We start from the raw sequence: 13,500 nt of genomic DNA, 5'->3' as shown, positions 1-13,500 counted from the left end.
GGGAGACAGGGCCACTCTATCCTGGGCTCACCCGGGGGCTGGTGTGTACAAGAGAAGGGGGCTCCCCACTGTTTCTGCCTGGCCTCAGCCAGGGACAGCTGCAGTAAGGAATGGCAGCTGGGCTCGCGGATACAGCGGTGGTTTCAATTTTCCTTCCTTTGGCTTGGGCGAGGAGTGGAGACAGGGTAATGGGTTTACCATGAGGCTGACATTGGAACGGTTCGGGGAGGCCCCTGCCAGGCCCTGTGTGCTCTGAGGCTGGGTGGGGGCCCCCCTGCTCCTAATAGAAGCTCTGTGGTGGCAACAGTGGGAGAAGGGGTGCGAGGAACGTTGGGGAGGCCGTTCTGTTCTGTCTCCGCAGGGAGGCAGCTTGGACTGTGTGAGACCCCAGACCACAAATGGACCTCCTGCTCTGGGCTGGGCTCTGGAGGTCAATGGTTGGAAACCGCCAGGCAGGTCCACGTGCCACTTGCAGGGGTGGGGTGGCATGGGAGGGCTTTGGGGCTTAGGAGCCTTGAGCCCCCGAAGGCAGATTAAAGAGAAGCTTGAGAGTGGCCTCCTTCTAGCACCTTCCTGGCCATGCTCTCTGCAGTGGGGGCCAGCAGGTGCACACTGACCACTGCCCTGTCCTTGCAGCCCTGTGCCCCTTGCTGCTCTGGGTGGCTCCTTTCCCCCACTCCAAGCCTGGTCCCAGCCCCTCCCAGGCCACCCATCTCCACCCTCCCCCTGCATTAGCTGGGATGGTCTCCACCTGTGCATGGACTAGCACTTTTGCGGGGGACACGCCCTTACCTTCCGGTGTCCATGGCCCACCCCATCATCCCATCTAGACCCCAGGCCAGGTCCGCCTACCAATGCATGTGTCCAGGGCGGGGGTGGGATGAGAGGACCAAGAATCTCACACTTGCTTTTAAATGTCATGGCCGGAAGTGATGCCTGTGCCCTCTGCTCATGTGGCCACGCCCGCCTTCTCCCGCCTTCTGTGGGAGCAGGGAAGAGTGAGCTGTAGGTGTCCGTGAGGTCAGAGCCCAGGGCCCGGTGCCCCCCGGCCACTCGTTCAGGGTCCACCTCTCCACCTAGGAGCACCCCTGGCCTGGCACACAGGGCACATGCAGGTAGTTGTGGGCGGTGGTGATCGCCGCTCCACCTGGGTGGCTGCTGGGCCTGTAACCTTGTCCCTGCAACATGGCCACCTCAGTCAGGACTATAGGTCGTGGCTCCTGGTAGCTTCTCTGAGTGTCACTCCTTTCTCTCATACCCTCAACCCCCTGCCACCAGCCAAGGGCTTAGCTCCTTCCCCCTGTTTCATGCCAGGTGCTGGGTCTGTGATGCCATCCCCAGGGGCCTGGCTAGGTGGGAGATTGCCCGCTGAGGAGGTAGACTGGGCTGGGCACTGGGCTGCCTGGGGCCTTGGCCCCCTTGGGCCCCACTGGCGGCCCCCCTCACCCCATGCCTGAGCCCCTAGGAACCTGGGTGGAGGCAGCCCCCACTATGCCCACAGCCTCTCTTGCTCCCACACCCAGCCCAGCTTTGCCCAACACTAGCTCTGCGTTCAGAGGCCAGGGCAGCGTGGACAGCCCAGCATCATCTCCCTCTCAGGGAGGTAGAGGCACGTGTCCAGGCGCCTGAGCCGCAAGGCCGGAGGGGGGCCTTTGTGGAGCGGGTGTCAGAGGTGAGCAGTGAGGGACAGACACACGCAGCAGTGGGGGGTGTTGGCTGGACCCTGTCCACTTCCAGGCTCTAGTTTTGCCTGAAGTTCCGGAGTCAGGGCCCAGCCCCAAGGGGGAGCAGTGACATTTGGGGGTGGCATTGGCCCTCGCTCTGGCCTGGGTCCTGGCAGGAGCCTGGTGGCCGCCCAGCTTGGAGAGAGGGGAGAAGCTGGAGCCAGCCGCTGGGGGCTGGGAGAGCCTTCTGCTGACACACACACATTCCCAGGCACAGACGCCGGCTGCGTTTCCACATCGGGAAAGCATTTCCCAAACAGCTTCCAGACCCCACAGCCTCCGGCCGGGACGTGCTCGGTGGCGGCACTGAGTAGGGGAGGGGGTGTTGTGGGTGCAGCCTGGGCCTCGGAGGCGCTGTCTACCGGTGGGCTGCTGCCCCCCACGGCCATGCCCAGGCCCCTCCCTAGCCTAGCGGGAGGGACGGCCCAGAGCCCTCCGCACCCTAGAGCTTCAGCTGGGGCTCATTTATACTCCAGCTCTCCCAGGCTGTGGGGACCTGGACGGACGTCTTAGTTGGGTGGGGTGATGCCACTGTACCCCAGAGCCATGTCCTGCCTGTGGTGGGCACACACATCATTGTCGAATGAAAAACTGAATGAGCCAATGAAGGGGTGTCGTAGAGGAGGGTGGGCAGGGGTACGGGGGTCCAGCCTAGGGTGGGCTGGCCAGCTGGGGAGGCTTTGCAGAGGTGACCTCTGAGTTGGTGTCTTTGAAGGATGCATCGGAGTTCATGGTCTGTTGGGCAGGAGGAAGGGTGAGTGTCTAGACTGCCAGGGAAGGCTCGTTCAGGGAGGCCAAGACCACCAGAGGACGGCCAGAGCCAGGGTGTGAAGCCAGAGCTGCCTAGAAACGCTTTGCCCAGGCCCCGGGGATGGCCCCTTGGAGAGTTGCAACACTGAGCCCTGCCTGACAGCCTGCCTGGCGCCTGCCATGGCCTGGGGAGGGTGATGAGCAGGAGAGACCATGTGCCCAACCAGAGGGGCGCCTGCAGGTGCCTGCCAGAGCCACTCCCCTGGAGGAACCCGAAGGAGGTGGCCCAGCGAGGACAGGATTTGGGGGAGAGTCAGACCTGGTCCCCCTGGGCTGCACTTCTCTTCCCTGCGTGACCCTGGGGAAGTCATTTCTCCTCTGGAAACTGGCTTAGCGAAACCACAGGAGAATGTCGCAGGAGCCGTGGGCAGAAGGTAGGACTCAGGGTCACCGGGGGGCCCCCACACTGGGGTTCCACCTGGGCAGAATGAGGGTTTAATCATGGCGTGTATGTGAGGGCAGAGGGGAGGTGGGCGGGTGGGCACGGGGCAGCAGATGAGGAGGGGAGCAGAAGCGGGGGACTCCCAGCTACGGGATAGGAGCCTGTGTAGGGCCAGGGTAGTCTGTGTGGGGGTCCAGAGGGTTGGATGCAGCCTTCTGGAGAGGGGCAGCCTCTCTGCTGCCTGTCAGATGAGGGTGTCTGATGCGAGGGACCCTAAGGGTGAGATGGGGATGTGATACCAGGAAGCTCCCATAGCTCTTGGGGGTTTCGGGGCAGAAAAGACAATTTCCTTTGCCTGAAGTTGTTGTCAGGAAGCTTCCCGAAGGCCTTGCTGTGCTGTGACAGCTGCTCCCTGGAGGCTCGCCCTACTCTGTTGGCTGCCCTCCTCTGCCTGGACCCCGCGGGCACCGTGGCGGTGACACACCTGGCCCTGGTTCTCCTTCCCGAGTCACGTGTCTCATTGCTTCAGGGCCCCTGAGCTGGTCTCATTCGGGCCTCTGCCCATGCACAGATGAGGAAACTGAGGCCAGAGAGGCCCCGGGACATGGCCATGCCATACAGCCCTTCAGTGGGCCAAGAGCTGCCTCTGTGGCCCCAGTCCTGCACTGGGTACTGGGCACACGGGCTGTGGTAGCCCAGCCCTCACCCTGGATGGACACGGGATTTGGAGTCCAGATGAATGGAAAGGGTGATGGCAGCCCCAAGGGGAATGGAGGGGCTGGAGTGGTGGCCCCCAGATGGCTCTGGTGGGGTGCTGAGGTGGGGGTATGGAGGTGATGGCTATCAAGGGAGAGGGCCAGGGCTCAGGTCCCTGGCTGGCTTCCAGGATGCCTCTGGACCATGGCTCTGTCCACCATGGCTTAGGAGGTGGACAGTTCCCAGACGTCCCCCGCCCTCTGGGAATCAGGCGTGGACACTGTCTCTGCCATGGGTCTCTGCGTGGCCTTGGGGTGTCTGTTGGAACAAAGGGCCGGGAAGGGGCATGGTCAGGCCTCCAGACTCGGCCTGCCACTCCCACGTTTGTTGACTTTTATGGACCCTCAGTCAAGCGCTTTTCCCATAGGAGGGAGGTGCACATCATGGTCATAAATGATGTCACCCTGCGTGGAAGGTGCCATCAAACAGACCCGTCAGCCTGTCTATCCGTGAGATTTACGGAGGCTCCTCACGGCAAGGGCTCAGAGGCTGATGGGAGGGGCTCCCCAGGAGGCCCCACAGACAGGCAGGGCCCAGGCAGGCCCATTTCTGCAGTGTTGGGGGCCGAGGGGGCGGGCTGGCCTCTGGATGGCGGACAGGATGGGGCAAGCTGAGACAGGCTGGGACTGGGTGGGGCCTCTTCTTTCCCATGTGCTCAAGGGTGGCCCCTCAGCCCTTGCTCCCAGGTGCCTTGGATCTGCAGAGACTGCTCTCTGCCACATCTTAGCACTGGGCAGGCTTCTGAGGGGTGGGTGTCGGCCGGCACGTGGGCCCCCGGCTATAGTGGAGAGTGGAGAGAAGGTGGAGGCTCTGCCGGGATGGGCCGCCTGCTTCCCTGAGTTGCCGGGGCCGGAGTTCTGCTCAATTGAATTTGACCTGAGGACAGCATCTTAGTCTGTCTGGGCCTCAGTTTCCTCACCTCTAAAATGGGGACAGTAGCCCTACCCTGCAGGGAATGGTGAGGATGGCACCGCATCCCCAGAGCCCAGGGCCTGGCACAGCGGCTGCAGCTGAGGTTGTCAGTCCTTCTTCCCCACAGCTCTACCCATGGCTATGCTCCTGACCCAGGCTTGCCCACATACAGGGCCTGCTGGCCCAGGGAGCATGCACACTCCTCCTTCCTGACAGCTGGAAGGTGTCCCCAAGCTTTCTGTCTCTGCAGTGGCCCCAGTCATGTGGATTTGTGCTCACCGCTCACCTATTGTCCTCTGAGAGGAGACACAGGCTGCATCTCTGGGAACAGGCTGAGCTCCAGGGACACTTCCACTGCCTTTCGGAGGGAGATTTTCGGGCCTTCCTGGAAAGACCGGGAACAGTGTGGGCGGGCGCCCAGTCCTTTTGTGGACCCTCACTGCCAGTGCTGGAGGTGGTGCTGGGCTGGTCCCAGGCAGGGATCACTGCTGAGGGTCACTGAGCACCGCGGCTTGCTGGTCACATCTCTTCCATCTCCATGGAGGCTAGGAGTGGGAGCCCAGTGACCCCCCACCAAGCATAGGTGCGAGAAGGGGCTCAGAGAGGATGGGGGGCTCTGGGGACTCTGGTCCAAGCCAGAATCACAGCCCTGGCTCTCTTGCAGAGGTTAAGTGCTTGACGAGGCTCTAATATGTGGTTCCTTCTGCTGCTGACCCTAGGAGGACTGCCTCCCCCGGGCTATGCCCTCGAGGAGGGTGGGGACCCAGGGCTCTGGGGTTGGAAGCACCTCCGTGGCCTTTGCAGCCTGACACCTGGGCACTGCTGGCCACCCTGCGGACAAGTTCTCCCTGCTCTCTGTCCGTCACCACCTGCTGCAGGGATGCCAGGGTTCCCTTGCCCAGGTTCCCTCCAAGTACGGGGCCCTGGGCCAGGGGAGGACAGGACAGTGCAGGCACTGGACGTGGGGACTGGGGGTGTCTCAGCCCCAGTGTGTCCACATCGGTGCTGCAGCTTCAAACCAGTTCCCCACCCTTGTCAGAGTTCAGCCCCACCAGCCATCTCTGCAGGCCCCCCCTCCCCTGCCCCGCGGCCCGGCCAGGATGGCTCCCTATGCTGCTTTGGCTTCTTTCCCGTGTTGGCTCCAAGAACAATGTTTGTGCATGTGTGTGCTTGTGCGTATGTCCGTGCGTGTCTGTGTACCTCCTGTGTGCATGTTTGCACACGTGAGTCTGTGTGCCTGTGTCTGTGTGGGTCGCATATGGATGCCTGCGTTTGTGCCTAGGTCCCTATCTGCGTCCGGGTCCGGGAGCGCGCACTCTGGAATGCGCGGGGCGGGTGGGCGGGCAGGCGCGGCCCCCTGGGGGATGCGGGGCGGGGCTCTGGGCGGGGCTGGGGGCGGCCCCCTCGGGCGTCTGCGGAATTGGCCTTTACCTGCGGGGGCGGAGGGAAAGCTGAGAACTTAAAGGCAAGTGGGGGGGCGCGCCCGGCCCAGAGCTGCTCCCGGGCGGCGCCGAGCGGAGCGGAGCGGATACCGGGCCTGGGCTTACGCGCCCGCCCGGAACCCAGAACCAGCCCGAGCCGCCTGCCCCGTCGCCCGGCCGCCAGCTTAGGGCGCAGTGTGGTTGGTCCTCGCGCCCTCCCGCCCGCCGGCCTACCCGGCCATGGGGGCGTCCCGGGACCACGGGCTGGCCGCGCTCTGGTGCCTTGGGCTCCTGGGGGGCCTGGCGCGCGTCGCGGGCACGCACTACCGCTACCTCTGGAGGGGCTGCTACCCGTGTCACCTGGGCCAGGCTGGCTACCCCGTGAGCGCCGGTGACCAGAGGCCAGGTGGGCGCCGGGCGAGCCTGGGCAGGGCGGGCGGGGCCAGGGCGCTCCCCGGCGCGCTTCCTTTGTTTCCTCTTTTTAAAGTTTGCGCCAGGGCGCTGCTAGCTAGGCTGGAGGGATCAGGGCGGGGCAGTGCCCGGCAGGCGCTCCTGCTTCTGGGACAGGGTCCGTGGGCGCTGAGGAGTCGGTCACCCCCGTCCCCTCTCAGGGCTGTCGGTAGAGGCTGCTAACAGCCAGGTCCCTTGACCGGAGGAAAGAAAAACATCCCCTGCCTTTGTCTGTGGGAGCAGGGTTCCCCGCTCCCCATGGCACTGGTGACTGCGGGTCAAGTGAAAAGGCAGGCTGGAGAGAAAGGCCTTTTGAGACTCCCGGAGCTGAGTCTCCAGGGTCCCCAGAGCTCAGCCCCTTTGGGGTCCTGTCTGTGGATGTGGCAGGTGCTGTTCTTCCTGGAGCCCCACAGGCATGGGCAGCTGAGGACCCTGGTGGCCTGGGAAGCAGGTTACAGCCCTGCCCTCGTTCCATCCTGCCTCTCTCTGCAGCTGGGATCTGGCGCCTGCACTGGGCCCGCCTCCCTCCAGGTGGTTGCTTTGAACTAACTCCCTCGGATCCACAGAGCTTGGAGCTGGGCACCCTGGGGAATTGGAGGAGGGGGTGGAATTGGAGGAGGGGGTGTGGGCTGTGTGGCTCCCAGTGAGTCATCAGCCACATCAGCCAGGGGTAGGCAGTGGCTGGCGGGGGCCCTGAAATGGCTCCTAAGAGACATTGCCCCTCCTCAGCTGTTTCGAGTGCTGGGCCGAGCCTCTGCCTCTCTCCTGCGTGAAGGACTAAGCACCATGCCTTCGGTGTGGCAAAGGCTTCCTTCATTCCCTGGCTTGGTCACTTGGCCCAAGGGGGGCCCAGGCTCCATCTTCGCTGGGTAGGCAGCCTTCCGGCTGGGTGGCTCAGCCCAAGGCCACGTCCACCTACGGTGGCACTAAATGCCTTGCGACTGTGAAGCATCCAAGGCCTCTGGCTGGGAGCCCCTGTCCTGGTCCAAAGCGTGCTCCAGCTTTTGGGGGTGAGAGGAGAAGGGCCCATAGGTAATGGTGTGTGCTCCCTGGGGGTGAGGACCCTGTGGCATGTGTGGGGACAAAGCAGGGCTTGGAACTTGGTAACTGCCCTGAGCGGAGCTTTCTGGCAGGGGCCCAGAGCCCTCCGAGTTTCCTGTAAGTCCAGGCAGGCTTCAGAAGGGGTGTGTCTTGGGTGGTTTCTGCAGAGGCAGCTAGTTCGAGGCAGCCCAGCCATGCCTGTCCACCTGCCTGTGTAGTCCTGGGCTGGGAGCTGTGGGACATGGGTGATGGTCGCTGGGGGCCCCATGGGCTCCCTGAGGCTCCTCCACTTCCCAGCCTGGTAGACACTGCAGGTCTCGCCAGGCTCCCAGTGAACCAGCCCATGTTGGCACAGCCGTGTTGCCGTGTGCCAGTGTGCTGACGGTTCTGTTGTGAGGCTGCCAAAGTCCATAGTCTCGTATCTAGCCGAGGGCAGCAGCAGGATCCTGGCCCAGCTGTTCCTTAAAATAGCTGCTCTCTGAGCCCACTCGTCTCCCACCAGATGGCTCCCCCCAGGTTCATGTCGCAGCTGTCTGGGGCGTCTCTGGCCTGCCCCTTCCCCGTGTGGGGCTTGGCCTGGGGCTGGACAGGGACAGTGGATTTGCCCCCAGGCTGGGCTGTTGTACCTGGAATGAGCAGGTTTTGTCGCCTGACTCATAGGGGCCTCCAAGCTCCTTTCGGCCTTTGCTGGGGCCTCACTCACCTCAGGCTCAGGCCCCCACACTGGCCTCTGAGTCTCCGGGGCCAGTGCTTCCTGGTGGCCCTGGTCCCACTGCAGGGCTCAGTGGGCAGCATGGTCTGTGTGTAGGCGGCACGGGCTGGTCCTGGATCACAGGTCTGCAGAGGAGGGAACCCAGGGAGCAAGCTTCTGCAGGGCACTCGGCTCCCGTGAACCTGGCTGTGCGACCAGCCCCACACAGGCACAGGAGTCGGGAGCCCGGGCTGGCAGAGCTGGCACTGGGAGCCCCGATTTCCAGCCCAGATGGTCCGAGCCTCTATGACTCCTGAGACGACAGTGATGTGCTCTGCAGTTGTGTCCCGTGGGTGCAGTAACAACCATACACTCAGCGCGCTTAGGACAGCACGGATTTATTACCTGACAGTCCTGCGAGGCCCAGTCCAAAGTGGGCTAAAATCAAAGCGTGGGCAGGGCTGTGCTCCTTCTGGAGGCTCTAGGGCAGAGTCTGTCTCTTGCCCCTTTCAGCTTGTAGAGGCTGCCCGCATTCCTGGTCTTGTGGTCCCTCCTCCATCCTCAAAGCCTATAGCCCAGCACCTGCCAATCCCTGCCTCCCTCTGACCTCTGTTTCCACTCTCACATCTCCTCCTCCCCGCCCTCTGACCCTCCTGCCTCCCTCTTATAAGGACCCTGTGATCATGTTGGGCCCACCTGGATATGCCAGGATAACCTCCCATCCAGATCCTCGACTCAGTCCCATCTGCAAAGGTAGATCCCTCTGCCATATGAGGGTCTGGGGATGAGGACGTGGACATCTCTGGGGGATGTTCGTTATTCAGCTGACCACATTGTCTGAAAGGCCACTGCGCCTGTGGCTCTTAAGATCACAGCCGCAGCCAGGGTCACTGGCTCAGTCCTTGGAGCCGTCTGAGAAGAGCTCAGCCCTGCCGTCACGTGGGGTGCTTTGGGAGTGGGGCGGAGAGGGTTTGGGTGACGCATTCCTGCCTTGCTTTCTGAGTGAAAATCATTTCTATTAAGGGGATTTGCTCAGTTCAAAGGGGCCGAGATCTCAGAGTGGAGGGGACCCCTGCAGGAGGTTGTCTGGCCCAGTGCCTGTCCCTGTAGGCCTCTGTCGTCCGAGTGGGAGGCCCCAAATCCTTCACCCTTGAGCTGGCTCGCTGTATCCAGAAGCTGATCCTGGCTGACAGCAAACAGCAGGCACCGGAAGCGTGGGTGCGCTTCAGCGCCCCCACCCAGGCTCTGTCTCCCCCACCACAGCCCCCTGCCACTGCCAGATGGTGCGGCTGGGGTGACAAGGGCTTGGCCTAGCCGACCTGGGCCTGTGCATTTTTGGAGGGAACGTGGAATTTCTGGAGGGACTAGTGGCTGAGAGAGGCGGGGCCGAGCCCGGATGGGATGCTGGAGTCCCAGTGTTCCTGTCCACTTAGCAGGAGGACACTTACATCGTTGCTTTTCAGAGACCCTCTCGGGGTCTTGGATTGAGGGATCTGAGCTCAGGGGGAAGGGTCTCCTTCCTGAGCCTTCAGGTGGGTGCCACCCACCCTGCCCTGCCCAGTGGGCATGAGTCTGCCCCCCAGCTGACTCTCATTGGAGGGCACCAGGTCCCTCTGTCCCTCCAGCTTCTTTGGGGCGCTGTTGGGGGCCCGTTAACCCTTTGCTTTCAAGCTTCTTCCCGCAAACCATCCTGGCCTTTGTGAAGGTTGCGGTGATAACTTCATGGTGCAGGTGGAGAGGGGCTCCTGGTCTCATTTGCAGCCCCCTCTGGGAGGCAGCCTCAGGGCTTAGGGACCCTGGGGGTCTCCCCAGAGTGGGTGTGGCTTGTGCAGGGAGTGGATGGCCCTGGAGGTCCCAGGCAGAGACCCTGGCCTCCTGGGGCTGTTCATGTCATCTCTGGGTTGCAGACACATTCTCAGAGCATGGATGGGCAGCAGGGTTTCCATAGGTGGTGGGCACAGCCTGGTGGCTGGGTGCCATCTGTTGACTCAGGCTCGGAGACAGCTATGAAGAACTTCTCGGTGTGTGCTGGCGCTGGCCGCTTGCACCTGTCAACAGTGCTCCAACGCCGGAGTTTTAGGATGGAGCCCGGAAGGTGGCATTTTCATGGGGACCGTGGGTGGGAACTGGAGGGTGGTCGAAAGGCCTTGGTAGTCACAGCCAGTCATGGACCTGGCGATTGTTGAGCAGAATTAGCGAGGCCTTGGCTCTGTGCAGGCCCTGGAAGCGAGGGATCAGGCCGGCCATGTTTCCCGCGCGGTCGAGGACTTGTCTTTTGAAATCATATTTTCTCCCAGAGAGGCCACGCCCAGTGGGAGTCTGCCGGTGGCATTTTGAGCTAAATGTTGCCTTCCCTCTCCAGGCAAGGTCAGCGGGCAGGGCCTCCGTTGTCACCCTGGCCAGAGGGCCCCAGACGCTCGGCTCATAGCTTTTGGAAGAGCACCTGTGTGTCTTTCTCCCCATGGTGACCCTTTGGCGGCTCTCAGTGTTCCCTCCCTCTCTTCGGGTATGTGAACCCGGCTGCGGGGTGGGTGACGTTGTTGGATAAAAGATGTCACCTGGGTTGGACAGGGTGGCTCATGCCTGTAATCTCAGCACTTTGGGAGGCCAAGGTGGGCGGATCACCTGAGGTCAGGAGTGCAAGACCAGCCTGGCCAACATGGCGAAACCCTGTCTCTATTAAAAATACAAAAATTAGCCAGGCGTGTTGGCGGGCGTCTGTAATCCCAGCTACTAAGGAGGCAGAGGCAGGGAGAACCGCTTGAATCCGGGAGGCGGAGGTTGCAATGAGCCGAGCTTGCGCCATTGCACTCCAGCCTGGGCGACAGAGCGAGACTGTCTCAAAAAAAAAAAAAAAAAAAAAAAGATGTCACCTGGCCTGGGTAGCAGGTGTGGACTGCGGTGCCTGGGGCAATGCCCATGTCTGCCTTGGCCTGGGTACCAGGCTCTTACACTCCTCTCCTGGCATCTCCTGGCACCTAAGCTGTCCATGTAGCCCATGTGGTCTCTCCCTCATGTTAGCCTTGGCCTCTCTGACCAGGGCACTACTGGCACTTCCAAAGTTTCCGCCATGCCCAGAGGCCCCGGACCCCTAGGAGAGTCCTCCTGGAGTGCTTCTGGAAGTCTCTCTGGTGGGGGTCATGATGTGTTGTTCTCTGGACAGTGCTGAGGCTGCACAGCTCTGTCTGTCCCCACCACTGGCTTCTCCTCTGAGAGCCCCTATGTGCCGGGTGCTCTGGCCGGCTGGCAGGGTCCCAGCAGCTACGGGGCTTCTGACCCAGGTTAGCCCAGGGGCTGCACACACAGGTGTCCAGGAAGCCTGTGGCCTCCTGCCTGTCTGCTCTGTTCTGTTTGCCTCAATCGCTGCCTGGATTCCCCTGAGGCCCAGCTTGGCGACGTGGGCCTGGAGGGTGGGATGAGAGGCTGGGCAGCCTGAAGCCATCTCCACATCTGTGCTTTCCCGCTGCGTTCCTGCAGAGGGTGGTGATGGGTCTGGGTGCAGCCCCCTGGCTCTCCAGCCCTGGCAGGGTCTCAGGGGAAGGATGCTTGGAGCACCACCGGCTCTCAGCTCGTGGTTCATCCCGGGGGTCCTGCTGGGCCTCTGGGCTTCCAGCCAGCACTTTCCCTGTGGCCTGTGCCACAGGGCTGGGGACAGGAGCAGGTAGGCCCAGGTGTCCTGTGATGGGAGGCGTCCTCTTAAAAGTGCACCTGCCCTTGGATCCCTCCCTGCTCTCTTCAGCCACGCTTGTTCAGGGGGCTTGGTAAGCAGTGGGAGGGACAAGGGTCCTGCGAGGCGTCTGTGGCCTTGGACTGCTGCTCTGCTCCCCTTGGCCGGTCCCTAGGCTGTGGAAGTCCAGGCAGTGCAGATGCGGGGAGAGGCCTCAGGACCAGGCTGCCCTCGACCCCTTCCTGCTCTCCTACTCCCCTCTACCGCCTTTGAGTGGGGCCTCAGCTAAGTCTGGAACCTGAGGACACGTGGTTCTAAACTGAGCTGGCTCTTGGGCAGGGAGGGTCTGACGGGGTCTCGGCTGCTTCGGGATGGTGGGTGGCACTTCATGGGTGAGGGCGCCGGCACAGCAAGGGCTCCTGCCCTGGGATGTGGTGGCCTTCTGGGTCCTTGCGTGGGGAGCCTGTGAGTGTGGGGGGCCTAGGCTGACCCCAGCTGCATTGGTTTCCCAGGGCTGCTGGAACAAACACGGCAAACGGGGTGGCTACAAACAATAGAAGTTTCTTCTTTCACCATCTGGAGGCCAGGATTCCGAACCCAAGGTGTCCGCGGGGCCACGCTCCCTGTGAACCTGTAGAGAGGACCTTCCTGGCCTCTTCCTTCTGGCTGTCCTTAGCCTGTAGCCTCGTCACCACAATCTGCCTGGTCTTCACATGGCCCTCTCTGTGTGTCTCTTGTTGGGATAGGCGCATTGGATTTAGGGCTCACCCTCATCCGGAACAGTCTCATCTTGAGCCTGAACTTAGGACAGCTGCAAAGATCCTGTTTCCAGACAAGGCCTCAGTGGGAGGCTCCATATGGCCGTGAACTGCGGGGACACTCTTGAAGCCAGCACGCCCTCCCCTCTCTCAGGCTTCCCCCCACAGCCTGGGCACGGCCGTCTCAAAAGCTGTCAGTTTCTCTTTTTGGGCTTGTGGGTCCTGATGGAGCGGTTGACACTGCCCAGGAAGCACTTTGTGGATTTGGACTTAAGAAAACCGCATGTGCTTCCGGTTCAGTCTTGAAAGGCGCTAGAGGCCCAGCCTGTCCTTGGAGCCCTCTGCTGCTCCCCACCTTCTGGCCGGCCCTCGAGGCGGTGGCTCTTCCTTCTTCATCAGGTGTCCAAGGTGGGAGCACAGACCCTGCCTCTTCTGCTCCAGCTCTGGCAGGTGTGGGTGAGGGGCTCAGGGGTGGTGCCCTCGGGGCACAGGAGGGTCCTGGGTCTGGGCCCCTGGCACCTGGGGGGCTGTGTCGGCAAGGCAGGAAGGCACAGGTGCCCAGCTGCTGACCCTTCCCCATTCCTGCTCAGATGTGGACGAATGCCGAACCCACAACGGTGGCTGCCAGCACCGGTGCGTGAACACCCCAGGCTCCTACCTCTGTGAGTGCAAGCCCGGCTTCCGGCTCCACACTGACAGCAGGACCTGCCTGGGTGAGTGTCGCCTGGAGACCCTGCCCGGGATCCTGGCTTCGGCCATCCCTGCCCTCTGGGGTGTGCCCAGGCCTGACCTGAGAGGGTGGCTGTGGACATGGAGAGGCAGAGGCCGGTCTGGCGGTGGCTCCTTCCTGTGGAGCATGGCTCTGTGGAATCCTGGCCGCACCTTGGC

The 13,500-nt window shown here is 62.5% G+C and overlaps 1 protein-coding gene across 2 annotated transcripts in view; it reads left to right on the top strand.

The window, feature by feature from the left end:
- MEGF6 (multiple EGF like domains 6) overlaps positions 1 to 13,500 on the top strand; it is a 116,871-nt gene that overhangs the window by 69,688 nt on the left and 33,683 nt on the right. The window contains exons 1-2 of one of the 2 annotated variants that reach the window (XM_058444034.1): positions 6,246 to 6,411; positions 13,203 to 13,325. In XM_058444034.1, the coding sequence (XP_058300017.1) occupies positions 6,246 to 6,411; positions 13,203 to 13,325 (289 nt within the window). Of the gene's footprint in view, positions 1 to 6,245; positions 6,412 to 13,202; positions 13,326 to 13,500 lie in introns of those variants that run through there. The other variant, XM_032758699.2, reaches the window with a different exon arrangement.

The sequence above is a fragment of the Hylobates moloch genome, unplaced genomic scaffold (assembly GCF_009828535.3).
Source record: "Hylobates moloch isolate HMO894 unplaced genomic scaffold, HMol_V3 SCAFFOLD_9, whole genome shotgun sequence".
Taxonomy (NCBI): domain Eukaryota; kingdom Metazoa; phylum Chordata; class Mammalia; order Primates; family Hylobatidae; genus Hylobates; species Hylobates moloch.
The sequence above is the reverse complement of the archived record's forward strand: the minus strand, read 5'-3'. Positions and strand labels throughout refer to the sequence as shown.